Source organism: Scyliorhinus canicula, chromosome 18 (genome assembly GCF_902713615.1).
Source record: "Scyliorhinus canicula chromosome 18, sScyCan1.1, whole genome shotgun sequence".
Taxonomy (NCBI): domain Eukaryota; kingdom Metazoa; phylum Chordata; class Chondrichthyes; order Carcharhiniformes; family Scyliorhinidae; genus Scyliorhinus; species Scyliorhinus canicula.
Window position 1 is genome coordinate 48,267,290 of NC_052163.1, and position 20,111 is coordinate 48,287,400.

The window sequence follows — 20,111 nt, forward strand, 5'->3', positions numbered from 1 at the left end:
AATAACTTGATGAAACAGAGCATCTTCTTAGCATTGAAGTAAGTAGAGTTGCTAAAGGTTTCTGCAGTTATCTCCCGTTAGTTTGGCTCAGCAGTAGCATGTTCACCATAGTCAGAAAGTTGTGGCTTCCAAGTTCGCTTGAGAACAAAGTAAATAATCTGACTGACATTACAGTGCGGTATTGAGGCAGTGCTGCAATGCACTTCCAGAAGATGGGGCCCATCTTCCAGATAAGGCAAGAAAACCAAGGCAGGCAATTCTCAAACTCAATCAGGAATTCATCTCCCATCTCTCACCAGGGACCAGGCTCAGGTCCCCATCAAGATAAACAACACACCATGCAGCAGGATTTTGACAACTCAAAGGCAGCCCCTAACCAGGAACAGTGATTTTTTGAGTGCAAGAACCTTCTCAAGCTCTAGTATCCTGCAGTTCCTCAAAGTGAGCTCTAATGACCTGCACCACAAAGCCAGAACTCTCAGTCAAGGCACAATCTTCGATGTCGGCCATCATCCAATGCACACAGTACCGCCAAGGCGAGATCCCGGTCAGCAGCAACTGCACCATTACAAGCTGGGCCCCACCCTGCCCACTCTGATTGCTACGAACAAACAAGGTTTTAGCATTTTATCTCAGCTCTTTCTCGCAAAAAGACCAATCAGGAAGCTCTAGGGACATGGTGCAAGCCATGTAGCCCTATAAGTATGAAATATGCACCAGGATGAAACAACAGATTAAATGATGAGCAGAGCCGGGTTTTGCAAAAACGCAATTGCTTCCTGCGTTCACATCATGTGACCTCCCCCACTCAAATCGTTGATGTGGGTGAGCACCCTGAGATTGGCAGTGAGCAGGAAACACACACTCTAATGGTCATCTTTTCTCGCTACTCATTTTTAAAAATTCTCAATTTATTGCTTTGACATTTTTTTTTGCTCAGCAAGTTGTTGTTTTTTTTCTTTCATATCTCAACCTTTTAATGTTGTGCCAAACCAAATCTTTCTGAAATTTGTTCATCGATCCAGAGTGATAAAAAAATTGACATGTGGTCTCTCATGCAAAAAGCTTGGACATCCCTGTTCTCGGTGGTAGAGGTCACGGTTTTGAAAGCTGCTGTCAAAGGAGTGAATATTTTTCTTCAACTCATATTTCACACAGTCAGCAATGTAGTGCAGATGTTCATAAACGGGTCTAATTTTCAACTATTTATATCCAGTTCTAGCTATTTTAACTGCTCTCATATTGCTCCTTTTTGCATCAGTGGCCTAGGTAAAAGGAGAAAGAAATGAAAAGTGCACGTGTTGATGTTGGGCTCATATATGATACACCTCATGGTCAACCTTCTAATTCTTTTTTTTTTAAACAGTAAATGTGAGCCCACTTTTCTTCCAATAAAACATTCTCTGCTTAGTCAGCAAAGCAACATTTAAACTGATTCACTAATAGCTTTAGTCAAATAACTCACCCATCCCAAACCTTTGAAGGTAGTTACTCAATGATGCCTCTTAGGCACAATTGTGAGAATCTCTCCAGGTGAGGTTAACTATTCAGAACATGTGAACAAGCCTTTGCAGTTAAAAGGCTTCACTCGAAATTTTGATTTCCTCATGTAACTGACACCTCCAGCATGTTATTCTTTTCATAGTCAAGAGGCATTTCCTGAGTGGCAAGAGATTTTGTGCATTACCTCTTCAGGCTACCTTTTTAAGTGCTGTCCACCTGCTTGAATGCAGACACTTTCTAGGTTTACCAGTCATGCTTGGAGTGGGTAAAATGGGCTTCAATTCATGGGGCACTGGCACCAGTGCTGGGGAAAGTGGGAACTATATGTTGGGAAGGCCTACATCTGAACCTTGATGGGACCAATATATTGATGAATCACAGCAATAGGTCTGAACAGAGGGCTTTAAACTAAATGGCAGGGAGACTAAGTGGCAAGGAGTCAAAATGGTCAATAATTCGGATGACAGCAATTGCTGTTTAACTTTATTGAAAGCTTCTACCTGTGGTATCTTCCAAGGCCATCTTTGGTACTTCCATAAAGGATTTCCAAGGGGGTCAGTAAGGAGAACAATTTTGGGATAAATTCCTTGTAATAATTTACTAATATACCAGGAAGGATTTTAACTCCGTGGTGTTTTTTGGAGCTGGTGCTTCCTTGATGGCCTCTACCTTGTCCTCTGCCGAATGTAAACATTTTGTATCCCCCCGATAAACCAAGTAGCTCACTTCATTTGCTTGAACAACAGTTTTCCCTCTTCAGATGCATCCAGCTCTCAAGAATCTCCTCTTCTAGGTTTGTCCGGGGATCTCATTCTGAAGTCCCCATGACCAGGATATCATCCAAGTACACCACCACTTTGGGTAACCCTTGGACTATGTTCTCCATGATCCGCTGGAAGATGGCACACACTGATGAGACCTTTGTGTGGGTTGATTGTAACATTTTTCTGGGAAGGCTTGTCTAATTCAAATTGAAAATAGGCATGGCTCATATCTAATTTAGTGAGTCTCGCCACCTGCTAACTTGGTGTACAAGTCTTGGATTCAAGGCATGTGGTATCTATCTAGCTTGAAAACCTGATTGACCTGTTAGCTTATAATCTCTACAGAGGTGGACTGATTAGTCTGTCTTAAGCGCAGGGACGACAGGCACAGCTTACCTGACTGTATTGTGCCTAGATTTTGCAGGCACCCAAATTCAGTCTCCACATTTTCCAATCGTGAGTATAGAACTGATCTTGTTCCAAAATATTTAGGTGTGGCATCAGGGTTGACCTAAATCTTCCTGGAAAACTTTGTTGTATTTGCTGATGAATTTTTTACCGGACTTGATTAGAAAATCGATGACAGAGCCAATTGTATACTGGAATCCCACATTGGTGTATGGAGAGGAGGACTAGAAGTGCCAGCAAAGGTAGAAACAGACGGACAGAGAAGGCTTGGGCTGAAGCTGCACCGGGAGGAAGCATGGCAGAAGACTGGACCTCTGGCTTGTCGACCCAGCGGTCAACGGAGCATCTGATGCAAATTATCCAGGAGGGCTTCGCCAAGCAGAAGCAGGACTGCTTGGACCCGATTAAAGAGGCAATTGCGTGGCTGGAGCTTAGATCGGATGCCCAAGATCGGGCGATCAAGAAAGTAGAGAAGGCGCTGACTGACGAGGAGGAACATCAAACAGTGGTGGAGTTGGAGGTGGGGATGCTGAGAGACCAGCAGAAAAGACTCCTGGAGGACCTAGAGAACAGGTACCACCGGCAGAACGTGAGAATCGCTGGGCTCCCGGAGGGGTCCGAAGGAATGGACGGTGAGGCATACAGGGCATGTTCGAGAAGCTGTTGGGGAATGGGGCGTTCCCCCGACCCTTGGACAGGGCTCACAGAGTGCTCGCGAGGAAGCCGCAAATGGGAGACCCCCCCCCCCAGGCCAATGGTGGTGAGATTCCACGGGTATTTGGATAAGGAGCGTATTTTACAGTAGGCCAAGCAGACAACAGCATTCTGCGGATCTATCAGGACTTGAGTGCAGAGGTGGCCAGGAGAAGAGCAGGGTTTAACCAGATACAGTCGATCTTTTGAGTTGCCTGAGGAAGCGCTGGACTTCGCAATAAGGAAAGGGCTGGTGTCGGCCTGAGAACTTTGAACTTTGCTGCAATGTTTATTTTCAAAAAAGTTACTCTTTTTTCGTTTTACAAAACATTATTTGTAATGCCTTCTGTATTGATCTGGAGCCAGTTTCAGAGCTGAGTGCGTTAAAGTTTGCATTTGCACTGTTGGGGGATGGAGGTGTGTTTGTCTAGATGCTGGATCTTTTGCTTGATCTTTTCTTTGTTTAACTGGGGGCTTTGTTTTCTCTATCAGGCAATTGTGTTGGGATTATTTTTCATTTGAATATGTATGCATGAGTGGGGTGGGCCGGGGTGGGGAGGGAACAATAGGTGGGAGAATGTCTTGCGCCGGGGCACGGACCACCAAGCTAGCTGGGCGGGCTAGCTTACGGAAGCGCAGTGGGGGGTGAGCTTATCAAAGGGGTTGATTTATTTTGTGCTGTCACTGTGTGGGCGGGGGGGGGGGGGGGGGGGGGGGAAGCCCCCCAACTAGGCTGATCACCTGGAATGTACGAGGGCTAAATGGGCCGGTCAAGAGGCCACGCGTGTTTGTGCATTTGAGAGGACTGAAGGCAGATGTGGTAATGCTGCATGAGATGCACCTTAGTGTAGCTGACCAGGTTAGATTAAGGAAAGGTTGGGTTGGGTCAGACAGGATTTTTACTCGGGACTGGACTCAAAGACAAGAGGGGTCGCGATCCTGATCAACAAGCAAGTGGTGTTTGAGGCAGGAAGAATCATTTTGAATGTGGGCACCGGTACATTATGGTCAGTGGGAAATTGGAGGGGGTGCAGGTGCAGTGTATGCGCCAAATTGGGACGATGTAAAGACAGTAACCAGCGCCCGCACTGGAGGTCAGACATGTTACTTTTAGTGGACGAGGTGGTGTGCGGGCAGTTGAGGAAATGTATTCAGAACTACCTGGAGGTCAATGACACAGGGGAAATTTTGGCAGCGGTGGGCTGGGAGGCATTGAAGGCGGTGGTTAGAGGGGAGCTGATCTCAATATGGGCCCATAGGGAGAAGGTAGATAGGGCAGAGACAATTGGTAAAGGAGATACTACAAGTTGACAGGAGGTATGCAGAGACCCCAGAGGCAGGGCTTTTAATGGAACGGCGGAGGATACAGGCGGATTTCAGCTTGTTAACCACAGGAAGGGCGGTAGAACAGCTGAGAAAGCCATTTACGAGCATGGAGAGAAGGCCAGCAGAATGCTTGCACAGCAGCTTAGAAAGATGGAGGCAGCCAGGGAGATAGGGAAAGTAAAGGATGGAGATGGGAACCTGGAGGGTGACTCAGCAGGGGTGAATAAGGCATTTAAGGAGTTTTATAGTCGGCTGTACGGGTCGGAACCCCCACCTGGGTCGGAGGGGATTAGGCAATTCCTAAGGGGGCTGAATTTCCCGGAGGTGGACGGGGAGCTGGTAGGAGGGCTGGGGGCCCAGATTGGGATCAAAGAGATAGCGGAGGAGCTGAAGGCCATGCAGTCGGGCAAAGCCCCGGGGCCGGATCGGTACTCAGTGGAGTTCTATAAAAAGTTATCTGGGATATTGGAGCTGCTGTTGATGAGGACATTCAATGAGACCATAAGACCATAAGACATAGGAGCGGAAGTAAGGCCATTCGGCCCATCGAGTCCACTCCACCATTCAATCATGGTTGATTTCAACTCCATTTACCCGCTCTCCCCATAGCCCTTAATTCCTCGAGAAATCAAGAATTTATCAATTTCTGTCTTAAAGACACTCAATGTCCCGGCCTCCACCGCCCTCTGTGGCAATGAATTCCACAGACCTACCACTCTCTGGCTGAAGAAATTTCTCAAGGGAGAGGGGGGTGCTTCCCGACGATGTCACAGGCCACGATCCTGCTGATCCTGAAGTGGGACAAGGACCCGGAGCTGTTTGGGTCCAACAGGCCGATATCCCTATTGAATGTGGACGCCAAACTGCTGGCCAAAATTTTGTCCTCTAGGATTGAAGACTGTGTTCCGGATGTGATTGGGGAGGACCAGACGGGGTTTGTCAAGGGAAGGCAGTTAATGGCCAATGTAAGAAGGTTGTTAAATGTGATCATGATGCCCCCAGAAGGTAGGGAGGTGGAACTAGTGGTCACAATGGACTCAGAGAAGGCTTTTGATCGAGTAGAATGGGAATATCTGTGGGAGGTACTGGGACATTTGGATTTGGACGGGGCTTTATTGACTGGGTCAGGTTGCTGTATCAGGCTCCTGTGGCGAGCGTACGGACAAATAGGGCCTGCTCCTGTATGTATCGGACCCAGCAGAGGGGATGTAAGAAATCATGAGGGTTCTGGGGGAATTCTCGGGGTACAAACTAAATATGGGGAAAAGTGTGATGTTTGAGATCCAGGCAAAGGGACAGGAGAGGCGACTGGGGGAACTGCCGTTTGAAGTGGTAGGGGGAAGCTTTAGGTATCTAGGCATCCAAGTGGCGCGGGAATGGGAACGATTGCACAAACTTAATCTGGCCCGACTAGTAGACCAAATGAAGGACGATTTCCGAAGATGGGACGCGCTCCCGTTGTCATTAGCTGGGAGGGTCCAGACGGTGAAGATGACGGTCCTTCCGAGATTCCTGTTTGTGTTCCAGGGTCTCCCCATATTTATTCCGCGGTCCTTTTTTAAAAATGTGTTAACAAAGTGATCACTGGCTTTGTATGGGCGGGAAAGACCCCGCGAGTAAAAAAAGGGATGCTTGAGCGGAGTCGGGGAGATGGCAGGCTGGCGTTGCCAAACCTCAATAACTACTATTGGGCGGCGAATATAGCCATGATTAAGTAGGTGATGGGGAGAGGGTCGGCACGGGAGCGTATGAAAGCGGCTTCATGTAAGGGCAACAGCTTGGGGGCGTTGATAACGGCGCCTCTGCCGTTCCCGCCGGCACGGTACTCCACCAGCCCCGTGGTGGTGGCGACCCTGAGAGTCTGGGGGCAATGGAGGAAACATGTAGGAGCAGAGGGAGGATCGGTCTGGTCTCCAATTTGTAATAATCACCGGTTTGCCTCGAGAAGGATGGACGGGGGGTTTCGGGGGATGGCAGAGGGCAGGGATTGAGAGGATGGGGGATATGTTTATAGAGGGGAGCTTTCCTAGCTTGAGGGAGCTGGAGGAGAAATTTGGATTGGCGAGGAGAAATGAATTTAGGGACCTGCAGGTGTGGGACTTCCTATGTAGGCAGGTCTCAACCTTCCCGCTCCTACCACCAAGGGGGATACAGGATAGGGTAGTTTCCAGAGTGTGGGTGGGAGAAGGGAAGGTCTCTAACATCCATAAGGAACTCATGGCGTCAGAGGATACACAGACTGAGGAGCTGAAGCGCAAGTGGGAAGAGGAGTTAGGAGGAGAGATAGAGGATGATCTCTGAGCGGATGCGTCAAGTAGAGTCAATGCGTCCATAACATGCGCCAGGATCAGCCTGATACGGCTTAAGGTCGTTCACCGGGCTCACATGACAGTGGCCCGGATGAGCAGGTTCTTTGGGGTAGAAGATAGGTGTGCAAGGTGCACGGGGGGCCAGCGAACCATGTCCACATGTTTTGGACCTGTCCAAAGCTCAGGGGATTCTGGCAGGGGTTTCCTGATGTCATGTTCCCCCGAAGTCGGAGACCTGGCTATCTGACATGGCCAGCTTTCTCTGTTTGGAGAAAATCAAGTTCGCCTTAAGAGGATCATTGTTAGGGTTCGCCCGGAGGTGGCAACCGTTCGTTGACTTCTTTGCGAAAAAATTAATCGTCAGCAGAAGGCTAGGGGTGGGGGTTAGTTTAGCTTAGAGTTGGGGGTTAATAAAGGTGGGACCTGTAAGGGAGGAAGCAGGCTTTTGCACTATGTTTATAGACTCATGTCCATTGTTTATTTTGTTGTTGTTGTGAAACCAAAAATACCTCAATAAAATGTTTATTAAAAAAAATAACATGAATCAGTTACTACTCCAATGCCACTTGTTTCCAATTGAGGCAGTCACCATAGAATTAAAATTATGTGCTGAACATGGAATAGGAATTATAAGCTGATACAGGACAACTTACTTACCCTTTTGCTGCAGACCACCTGACAATCGTATCTTTGTCCTTCAATCCAAATAGCAGTTGCTCTGGAAAAGGGTCACAAATAAAGTGAACAACAAGCAATTTGTGGAATGGAATTTCCATCGCTACATTGATTGACTATATCCCGCAATTCATTTCCACACAACCAAATGCATCTTTAAAACATATTTATTTGCTCACACAATTAGAAACTGTCATAAGCATTTCAGACACATGTAGGCATAAAAGCATCTTTTCCTTCCATGTAAAAAGTTATAGTACCAGTTCACCAATTCTTAGTGCAGTTATACTCGAAGGTGTTTACCCCTTCTATACCCAGGACAGATTTTTATCATTAAACAAACTTTAGAAATTTGACTGTTATTGTTCAGTGCATGATGGACATTAACATAAATAAGCTAAACATTCAAATTACGAAAGGGAGAACTCCAGTTTATCTGCTTGGTTTGCTGATTAAGTATGAAACTGAAAAGAAAATCAAGCAAAAGTACTAGTCCATGTTGATTGTTCATTTGGTAGTAGCGGGTGCTGCAATTGGCCTTAGCAGCTCTGTGAGAAGAGGAAAATGAGGGGTAATCATAATCCTCATCAGTATCCAATAACCTTAGCTTGCTCAGTTTGCTTGCTTGAATGTTAGAGAACAAGAACAGGTTTGGTTGTGATACCCTCTGTGACTACATTGCACATTAACTATCCAAACTCACACAAAAGTGCAATAAGGGTCATCTGCTTGCTGGTGTCAACATTTTCAAGTGAGATAGGGAGGCAATTTAATAAAAATAGGCATATAGCAACTCCAAGGGATTGAGCCAACAATTCAGAAATCTGTACAATAACAAAGGAAAAAGAATACTTAATAGGAGAAAGTACCTTTCCCTCAAATACATTTGAAAATCTTCTCTACCGAGCACCTCATTAAATAAAAAGATACTTTAGCTGCACTGTGACTGATTATATCATCAATGGTATGTTATTTCATTTCATATACATGATGTAGGAGAGATTATTTGATGTGTTCAAATTAACAGAGGTAAAATCAAATGCACGGTATTGGCATGGTCAAATCAAATTTGATCAAATCAAATTGGCAGCACGGTAGCATGGTGGTTAGCACAATTGCTTCACAGCTCCAGGGTCCCAGGTTCGATTCCCAGCTTAGGTCACTGTCTGTGTGGAGTCTGCACGTTCTCCCCGTGTGTGCGTCGGTTTCCTTCGGGTGCTCTGGTGTCCTCCCACAGTCCAAAGATGTGCAGGTTAGGTGGATTGGCCACGCTAAATTGCCCTTAGTGTCCAAAATTGCCCTTAGTGTTGGTTGGGGTTACTGGGTTATGGGGATAGGGTGGAGGTGTGGGCTTGGATAGGATGCTCTTTCAAAGAGCCGGTGCAGACTCGATGGGCCGAATGGCCTCCTTCTGCACTGTAAATTCTATGTGTTCTATAACCATGGCATACAGTATTAGTTTCCACTACATAAACAAACAAACTTCATTGTTAAGTCAGTCATGTTACTCTCCCTTTCGAATTTATCTCGGGGAAAAATACAAAACTCAACACCAACCATCAATCTTACCAAAAAATAAGCAGCAACCAGCCTACGGAATCAGCATATAACATGTAACTGCTTTTGGGTCCAAATTAAAGTCATTTCAAAGTCTCTTCAAATTAAACACTTTCGCAAAAATGGTCGACATCTCAAAAAGGTGTCATTTATTTTTTGTTTTAAAATGGTCACAGAATACAAGATGAAGCGATTGGTCAGACTTTGACATGTCACCTGCAGAAAGTCAGGTAAAATCCAGCTTTGACATGGGATGACCGAATCATGTGTCTGCTGGCTGCCGTATGCAAAATGATTTTGGATAGTCACAATCCAGTTTCTAGCCAACTGAATCCAGTCAACTAAATTGGCAATGTCACTCAAAGGTGGTAGGTTGGTTAGCCGTAAACTGTCAGAGCTCATAAACCCTCAAGCAGTTCCAAGAACTCTTCCAAGGTTTTAAGATGAATAAGCACACTATTGAATAAGACTGCAGAGAGCTTTACTGTTCATCTAACTGAGCTAATCCTGACCTTGGAGTCCATCACCATGTGCTTGAAATACATTTTCTAACACTGAATACCTACATACCTCAACTTAACAACAAATTTACACAAAAAAACTCTTCAATGTTTTTACCAATTTCTCCTTTCCTGAAAAATGTTGCTACTTGGATACAGTTCCAGCAAGGCTTCTGATATCTCAACAATAACGAGCAAGTCTGGCAGTGACTGTTTAATTAATGAGCAGTATAGCCAACCCCAAATATGATCTCACTCCACATTCACACACACAGACTAAATAAAAGGCGTCATCTAGCAATTATGAATGGAAACTCTGCCCAGTTTGTCTTTCCTCATTGAAGGGCCCTGACACTAAATGCAACATCTCTGCATCTATTCCTGCTGAGAGCAGCTAACTCAGCACAGGTTGGGTATTGAAGCTGGGATTCTCGGTCTGTATAGCTCAGCTACTCTGCTTGAAAGGACAGAGTTCCAAATGGATCCTTGCAGTTAAAGCCAATTGTCCATCAGCCTATTTTTATTCCTATTGCCTCAATCCCTCCCCCATCACCATGTCAGACATTTGCAAGCCAAAAAACAAATTAATAGAGAAAAACAAGTGTTATTACAAAATCTGTTTATTAAACTATTGTTCATTTATTCAAAAAACCTTAATCCAAGCTGTTCTGTCTAAAATGGTTGGACGTGGCAGTCCATAAGCATTTTGAACATTATATGCTTTACTCTTCATAAACACACCTACTACATTCTCTATCTCGCCAGGGATATCATATTCCTCATCATCATTATCACCCTCTGTTGTTAACTCCATTTTCTGTACAGATGAATTGTTAGTGGCTTGGCCTTGACCTGCCATTTGTAAGTTAAGTGCCAAAGACCTGCTCCCACGTTGATACCTAAAAATAAAAACAACATTTTGTATTAAAGTAAAAAGAACACATGAAGCAACAAACAAAAAAAATCAAAGACTATGAATGTGTTCATTCAGTTGTGTTTACAAATAATGTTTACAAGTAAAATTAGAAGTAAATTCTAATTTTTTTGTCTCCAACTTAAATCTTTTCTCCTTCGTCAGATAGTCTACATCTGATACTAAAGTCAAAATTCAAAGAATAAAATTGTTTTGTACTCAAAATTTGGATAAACTGTAAAAAAGGTGTTGATTCACCTTTTACTCAGTGCTATTCCTGGTGGCAAGGTAAAGTCCGCCACAGTCCAAGATGACCTCATGCTGCTTTTCCTTTGAGGGAGAGAGCTGACTGGTGGTGATTTAGCCTGAGGATCACTACATCTCAGGCGAGCGACATGGTTGACAAGGCGGGGGGCCTTCATGAATAACCTCAGCCTGTACAGGAATCAAACCCGCACTGCTGGACTCACTCATCATCACAAACCAGCTATATAGCCAACTGTGCTAAACCAACGTGAGCTAAACCCGGTGGGTACATCAAAATGAAGAACGCGAGAGAGGAATTAGAACCAAGACCAATTTCTAATCGACCATTCCATGGCATAATCAATTTTTTTTGACCTGTTGTGCAATTCAAGGACTGCATTTTTGACCAATGTATCTAGATTTGTAGGTCCACTTACCTCCACTTGGCAACCTTTGGCTTGAGAAATGTAAGGCCCAACCTTTGAATGAGTTTAATGGCTAGTTTGCGTAGGATAGTGTGATTACACTCAGGAATGTTGCGTTCATCGAGGCACTTCAATACAGGGGGAGCTAGAGGAGAAACCAATTTCTAATGAACTACAATGTGAAAATTACAGTCTGAAGCTGGTTTAACTGGAGATAAAAAAAATCCTATTTGAATATCAATCAATCACAATTCAACTTCAGGCAAATTTCTCAATGCAGGTCTAGTATTTCTATGATTTAAGCAAGCCTCGCAAGCAGCTGTAGAATTAATTTGAACCTGCCCTCTCAATTTGTTTTTTAAGAATGCCATTATAATATTTTATTTGGTAAGAAGGTATCATATGTACTGACCAAGGAGGTACGAGAACCAGATTGTCGATTTATAATGGTTAGTGGAATCTTAGAAGGGGTCTCCGTACTGGTGATAAGCATTTATGCACCAAATGCGGATGATGGGGAATTTATTAAATGAATGGTAGCTAGCATCCCGGACCTGGACTCACACAAATTGATCATGGGTGGTGATTTTAATTGTGTAATGGATCCTCAACGAGACCGGTCTTGCCCAAAAACATTAATCAACTCGGGAATGACAAAGGAACTAGGGATATTTATTGACAAGATGGGGGAGTAAAGGCTTGGAGATATAAAAATCCAGGAGGGAAAGAATTTTCAAACTTCTCCCATGTACACCAAGTATACTCTCGTATAGATTTTTTTAAAAATAGCGAATAATTCAATTCCCCAAAAATAGTTATGATGTGGAGATGCCGGCGTTGGACTGGGGTGAGCACAGTAAGAAGTCTTACAACACCAGGTTAAAGTCCAACAGGTTTGTTTCAAACACGAGCTTTCGGAGCACGGCTCCTTCTTCAGGTGAAATCTGATTTCACCTGAAGAAGGAGCCGTGCTCCGAAAGCTCGTGTTTGAAACAAACCTGTTGGACTTTAACCTGGTGTTGTAAGACTTCTTACTGTGCCCAAAAATAGTTGGCATGGAATATGGGGCGAATGTGATCTCTGATCATGCGCCACATTTGGTAGATATTAGGCAGAGAGTAGGTCAATCTCAAGGACTCTCATGGAGGATTCTACATTATTAGCTGATGAAAAGTTTTGCGGAAAAATGACTTTGCTCACAAAGGAATACATAGAAATTAACCAAAATGGGGCAGTCTCCCCTTCCACATTCTGGGAATCATTGAAAGCAGTGGTATGAGGGGAAATCATTGCATTTAAAGTACATAGGGATAAGATGAAAAGATCAAAGAGACAATAATTGATTGGTAAAATTCTGTAAGTAGATCGGTGGCACTGTGACTCCTACCAGGGAACACTTGGCAGAACGAAGAAAACTACTAGGCAAATTCAGCTTTATAGAGCAAGAAAACCAAGGGGAATTCAGCTTCATAGAGCTAGTCAGCTACTAGCACACCAATTGTGGCAAATAATACAAGTGAGGGAAGGAGGAGGAGAATTGGTAACAGCACCGGAACGTATTAATAAATAATGGGTCCGAAGTTAACACTGTTGCTTCACAGCGCCAGGATCCCAGGTTCAATTCCCGGTTTGGGTCACTGCCGGTGTGGCGCCTGCACGTTCTCCCTGTGTCTGTGTCGGTTTCCTCCGGGTTCTCCGGTTTCCTCCCACAAATCCCGAAAGACGTGTCTTTAGGCCATTTGGACATCCTGAATTCTCCCTCCGTGTACCCAAACAGGCACCAGAATGTGGCGACTAGGGGCTTTTCACAGTAACTTAATTGCAGTGTTAATGTAACTTCATTTCAGTATTAATGTAAGCCTACTTGTGACAATAAAGATTATTAAATTAGTTAATGCTTGTTGGGACAATTTATTGTAATATTCTTCCATTGCAGCATAAGTTGTGCCACAAATGTGTTAAAAAGAACTAATTTCAGAAACATTGGCAATAATCGAGGAATAGGACAGGAAATTACTGAATCCGGGAACAGAAAACTGACTAAATGAGCAAAGCTGAAAAAAATGAGTTCATTATTTCATACTCAAGAACACTTGTGTAGCACACATGGAACCTCACCTTGAATCACAAACTGCAATACAGACCCAAAATTATGCAATTTATTTTTCAGTTTGTGTTAACCTCCATAGGTCCTGCTCAAGGAGGTTCTATTAAGGGACTATCAACAGCTCGGAGCTAAATTAAAAGGCAGAATCAAAAAGGTAATAATCTCTGGATTACTGCCTGAGCCATGAGCTAATTGGCACAGGGTCAACAAGATTAAGGAGTTAAATGCATGGCTCAAAGGTTGATGTGGGAGTAATGGGTTTGAATTCATGGGACATTGGCACCAGTCCTGTGGAAAGAGGAAGCTGTTCTGATGGAACGGCCTTCATGTGAATCATGCTGAGACCAGAGTCCTAGTAAATTGCGTAATTAGGGCTGTAGATAGTGCTTTAAACTGAATGAGGGAGTTGTCAGGGAAATTAGAAAACCCAAATTAAAGGAGGAGGTGAAGTACAGGTTAGCGATGTGACAGCTGGTTACCAGAAAATAAAGGTGAGGGACAGAATGGGTGAATGAATGCCTTTATACACCATGGAATTATAGAAGGGTCAGGAAATTTATCTGTGGAACAAATTTTAAAGCTTTGTATCTAAATGCATGAAGCATTCGGAAGAAACTTAATGAGTTAACGGCGCAAATAGAAACAAAACGGAATGATTTGGTGGCGATTACTGAAATATGGTTAGAGAGAGACAAGGACTGGGAGTTCAATATCCAAGGATTATGCAGTATTTCAGAAAAATAGACTGAAAACAAAAGGAGGTGGCATAGCCCTGATGATGAGGAAAAGGATCAGTGCTGTAATGAGAAATGACGTAAGCACTGGCGATCAAAAGGTAGAATCAATCTGGGTAGAAGTAAGAAATATCAAAAGGAAAAAAAAAAGTATTTGATAGGAGTAATCTATAGGTCCCCAAACAGTACTTCTGCAGTGAGGCATAGTATAAACCAGGATGTACTGCAGGCTGTAAGAAAGGTATGGCAATAATCATGGATGATTTTAATGTGCACATACTCTAGAAGAATCAAATTGGCAAGGGTAGCCTGGCGGCAGAGTTCATTGAATGCATTAGAGATTGTTTCATGGAACAGTATTTTGGGGAATCAACCAGGGAGACGACTCTTAATTTGGTATTTTGTAATGAAGAGGGGTTAATTAATGACACCAGAGTTAAGGATCCACTGGGGAGTAGTGACCATAGTGTGGTAGAATTCAAAATTCAGTTTGGAGTTTGAGAAAGTGGAGTCTCACATATGCGTTCTGGAATGAAACAAAGGAAATTATATGGGCATGAGGACAGATTTGGTCTGAATAGAGTGGGCAGGAAGGCTAAAAGGTAGGACAGCTGTTGAGCAGTGGCAGTTGTTTAAGGGAATACTCAATTCCTCACAACTAAAATATATCCCACAGGGGAAGACATTTGGTTAAGAGGGGTAAAAAACATCCATGGCTAAACAAGGAGATCAAGGACAATATAAGGACAAAAATTAAGGTATATCATATTGCAAAGGCCAGAGACAGGTTGGAAGATTGGGAACTTTTAAACATAAACAAAGGGATACGAAAAAGTAATAAAAAGAGCCAAGGTAGATTATGAAAGAAAACTATCAAAAAGGATTGCAAAAGCTTCTACAAGTACATAAATGGGAAGAGAGTCACTAAAGTGAATGTTGATCCCTTGGAAGGTGAAACCAGAGAGTTAATGGTGGGGAACACAGAAATGGCAAAGTTGCTAAGTCAAAACTTTGCCTCAGTTTTCATTGTGGAGGACCACTCCTATAGCAACAGACAATTCAGAGGTACTAGAAAGCGAGGAACTTGGAACAATCAACATCAGTAGAGAAACGGTACTCAACGCACTGTTGGGATTGAGGGCAGACAAATCCCCCGGGCCTGATGGCCTACATCCTGGGGTGTTCAAGGAAATGGCAGCAGAGATAATGGTTCCATTGGTTGTAATATTCCACAATTCCATGGACACAGGAAAGGGTCCTGTGGATTGGAAAAGTGCAAACGGAACACCCTTATTCAAAAAGGGAGGGAAGCAGAATGTGGGAAATCACAGACCAGTTAGTTTAACATCTGTTGTTGGGAAATTGTTAGAATCAATTATCAAGGAGGTAATATCAGGACACTTGGAAAGTTAAAATGCTATCCATCGGAGTCAGCAGGGTTCTATGAAGGGCAAATCATGTTTGCCGAATTTGCGAGAGTTCTTTGAAGATGTAACAAGCAAAGTGGATAATGGGGATCCTGTAGATGTAGTATATATGGACTTCCGGAAGGTGTTTGATAAGGTGCCGCCCAGAAGGTTAATTCACAAGGTTTGATCACATGGGGTTTGGGGTAATTTATTAGCTTGGATAGAAGACTGGCTTACTGACAGAAGACAGAGGAGGGATAAATGGGTCATTTCTGGATTCAAGGTGTAAATAGTGGGGTGTCACGGGGTTCGGTCCTTGAACCCCAGCTATTTACAAACTCTATAAATGACCTATACACAGGGATAGAAGGTTTTATGCCAAATTCGTAGATGATACACAAATAGGTGGGACAATAATTTGCAATGAGGAACTAAGAACTTTACAAATGGATATGGGTTGGTAAGGAGAGTGGGCCAAAATGTGGCAGATGGAATTTAACGTGGATCAGTGTGAGGTTGTGCATTTTGGTCGGAAAAATGGGACGGCAACTTATTATCTACACGGGAAGAGACTTCTGGGTGCTCCGTTGCAGAGGGATCTGGGGGTCCTCGCTCAAGAGTTACAGAAAACTAGCATGCAGGTACAGGAGATAATAAACAAAGCAAACAATGTTGGCATTTATAGCTAGGGGAAGAGTATAATGGGAAGGAAGTGTTGTTGCAATTATGCAAGGCATTGGTGAGACCACACCTGGAGTATTGTACACAATTTTGGTCCCTTTATTTGTGGAACGATGTAGTGGCGTTGGAGGCAATTCAGAGGAGGTTCACTAGGTTTATAACAATCTTTATAATAATCTTTATTGTCACAAGTAGGCTTACATTGACACTGCAATGAAGTTATTGTGGAGAGCCCCTAGTCGCCACATTCCAGCGCCTGTTCGGGTACACAGAAGAAGCATGCCTTTCGGGACTTGTGGAAGGAAACCGGAGCACCGGGGGAAACCCATACAGACATGGGGAGAACGTGCAGAGTCCGCATAGACAATGGCCCAAGCCAGGAATCGAACCTGGAACCCTGGCGCTGTGAAGCCATAGTGCTAACCACGATGCAACCGTGCTGCCCACGGTTTATTCCAGAGATATGGGGTTTGTCATATGAAGAAAGATTGAACAGTTTAGGTCCATAATCTCTAGAGTTTAGTAAAATAAGGAGATATCAAATTGAGGGATACAAGATGAGAAAAGATATGGATAAAGTAAACGTGGAGCGGATGCTTCTTCTTGTGGAACATTCTAGAACAAGAGGTCGCAAATTTAAAACCGAGTTGAGGAGAAACTACTTCTCCTAAAGGATTGTGGATCTGCGGAATTCACAACCACAGAGTGCGGTGGATGCTGGACAATGAGCAAGTTTAAAGGAGTTAGACAGATTTTTAATTAGTCATAGGTTGAAGGGTTATGACGAAACGGGCAGGACAGTGGAGTTATGGCCAGGATGAGATCAGCCATGATCGAATGGCAGAGCAGCGTCGATGGGCCAAATGGCCTAATTCTGCTCCTATACCTTATGAACTTATGATTACCTCCCTCATTTTAGCAAAGTGAATTCCTTATCTGATTAAATTAAAATATATGTAAAAAGTATATCGTCATACCAAAGGGTAAAAAGTCATCTCTTTTTCCATGTTTGAATAGTTGAGCCTGTGAAGAAAAGAAAAGATAATATTTTATTAACATTTTCATAGTTAAGTCCCCACCTGCTAATTAAATAGTTTTGAGAAGCAAGTAGAAGACTAGGGTTGCTGAATACTTTTTATTGGTCTTAGTGGCCCTCATTTAAACACATCGACATACTACTAACGCGTAAGGGCGGCATCGTGGCACAATGGTTAGCACTGCTGCACCAAGGACCCAGGTTCGATCCCAGCCCTGGGTCACTGTCCATTTTGAGTTTGCACATTCACCCAGTGTCTGCATGGGTCTCACCCCACAATCCAAAAAAGATGTGCAGGGTAGGTAAATTGCTAAATTGCCCCTTAATTGGAAAAAAAAAAGAATTGGGTACCCTCAGTATTTAAAAATAACTTTTTCTTGGTCTTTTGTATTAATATGATGGCGATAAGCTCATCCTTAGACAACTTGGCTTTTTCTAGACTATCAATACTAGCATTCAGCAACTGGTTAGGAGGGATTTTCTTCACAAATAAAATAATGTTGGCTTGAGAGCCATCAAAAGACAACCAAAGAACAAAGAAAAGTACAGCACAGGAACAGGCCCTTCAGCCCTCCAAGCCTGCGCCAACCATGCTGCCCGACTAAACTAAAATCTTCTACACTTCAGGGGTCCATATCCCTCTATTCCCATCCTAGTCATGTATTTGTCAAGATGGCCCTGAAACGTCACTGTCGTCCCTGCGTCCACCACCCCCTCTGGCAGCGAGTTCCAGACACCCACTACTAATGGGGAGGAGGGACAAACATTATTGTTGCTATTTGAACTACGAATTGAAGGAAATGGACTGAAAGTATCATCAACAATTTCTCTTCCATCCCCAGAAAAAACTGGCACAAAGAAAGCAACTTGCATTTGTCAGTGTACCCAAACAGGTGCCAGAGTGTGGCGACGAAGGGATTTTACAGTAAATCTTGCTATGTTAGTGTAAGCCTACTTGTGACATTAATAAAGATTATTACTTGCTACTTGTCCAATAGCATTTTAAAAACGTGAGCATACATAATACAACTTCATCCACTTTAGTATAGGCAGCTTTGTCTGTTGTATTTAATGTCACATGAAGGTTCCAGAATCAGTACACGATGCAATGCGAGTTGAAGACAAAAGTTTAGCAATCTTTCCAGTAATTTGCTCCCCTTTCTTCCTCCATGAAAGATTGAGTCCTCACTTGGGACAGCTGTTTATAAGTAAGCCCTGATATTAAATGTTGACTGATTATTTGACCACAGGGGGCATCATTTTCAGGTCTGACATTGCTTCACCCAGCAAGAGAGTGAGACACACACACACACTCTCTCTCTCTCTCTCTCGGCAGGAGTAACTTGATAGTGGCCACAAGTAGCAACCACAGACAACTTTCCTCCGTATAAGACAGGAGCGCTAGGACCAAGGATGCTGCTTTCCAAAACCAGTGTAGCTTAACCATGCACTGGCTAAACAAGCTGAAACATCAAGGAAGTTTCAAGCAGGGCTTTACAAGAAAGGCAGGATATTTGTTTGGTTTCCATCTGTCACTTCCAAGTGCCTTTCAACATTCAGTGCCAAGTTTACATGCAATTTTAACAAATACGAACAAAAATGTTTGCTAAGAAACTTGTTCACAGAAGTTGAAACAAACTATCCAAAATTTAACCACACCCAGGTAAATAGTTCAGTATAATAGGTGTTTGTAATTTGCAATGACAAACATAATTACAGGTATGGATTGGGGAAATAAAACCCAAGGCTATGCACCTGTTCTGTAAAAGAATGCAGTGCACAAGTACCATTGTTCCTCTTAAGTTGATAACTTACACAAGGTATTTCAGGACTAAAATTTCCTGATCTATAGAAATAATTAACAAAAACGTATACTCGCAAATATGCAATAAAATTATACATGGATAGTTTGTCATCTGAGTTCTGACTAGATAAATCAGCTCGGTTTTTAACTATAAAAAATGAATTTCCTTTAGGGTTAACTGTGCTAACATAGTAATGTCATTTGACACAGATCGATTTCCTGTTTTTCATGCCGGTTCAAAATATCACAATGAAATGTGATACTTCAGACGACATTAATATAACCTCTGATCATATTTAAACCAGACTATTCAGTCTCCCAATTCACCATGTGCAACACAAAAGGAATGGAGTGACCCAGTTAAATATCAATAAGCTTCCAAGACTGGTAGGAATAAGTAGATAATTAGAGAGTTCCTAATTTAGAAAAAGTGGCGCCTGGGCCAAATCTCGTGGTAACTGCTTACCATAGTCCTTACCTTAGGTGCTAATTCCTGTTTTATGTTAAACATTTAATTTTAATTCAGACAATCTCCATAAAATTGAGATGAAATGGAGGTGTACGAGTAACTGATTTGTAATAACTGATGGCAGCAGGGCTTTGGCACGCATTCCTTTTATACAAGTTCAGGTAAATGTTACATTCTTCTTCCTCGACATAAATGTACCAATCACATACAAAGATTGATGAAACAATAACATGGGTTCTTTCTTCAAAGATAAGAAAAGATACAGATAGATTTACTGGGAGGCTAAGTACATCTGATCTCTTCCCTGTTGCTTGCTGACTGTCTGTAAATCATGGGATTAATAAATCATCCAAGACCATAGGACAGAGGAGCAGAATTAGGTCACTCGGCCCATCGAGTCTTCTCTGCCATTCAATCATGGCTGTTATTTTTTTCCGCCTTCTCCCCATAACCCCTGATTCCCTTATTAATCAAGAACCTATCTATCTCTGTCTTAAAGACACTCAATGATTTGGTCTCCGCAGTCTTTTGCGGCAAATAGTTCCAAAGATT

The 20,111-nt window shown here is 43.1% G+C and overlaps 1 protein-coding gene across 1 annotated transcript in view; it reads right to left on the reverse strand.

Moving 5' to 3' along the window:
- The window catches only part of tbcd (tubulin folding cofactor D), a 345,114-nt gene that overhangs the window by 278,182 nt on the left and 46,821 nt on the right, over positions 1 to 20,111 (reverse strand). The window contains exons 8-11 of the mRNA XM_038777737.1: positions 17,228 to 17,273; positions 11,332 to 11,464; positions 10,477 to 10,634; positions 7,661 to 7,721 (exon numbers count right to left, since the gene is read on the reverse strand). Coding sequence (XP_038633665.1) covers positions 7,661 to 7,721; positions 10,477 to 10,634; positions 11,332 to 11,464; positions 17,228 to 17,273 — 398 coding nt within the window. The remainder of the gene's footprint in view (positions 1 to 7,660; positions 7,722 to 10,476; positions 10,635 to 11,331; positions 11,465 to 17,227; positions 17,274 to 20,111) is intronic.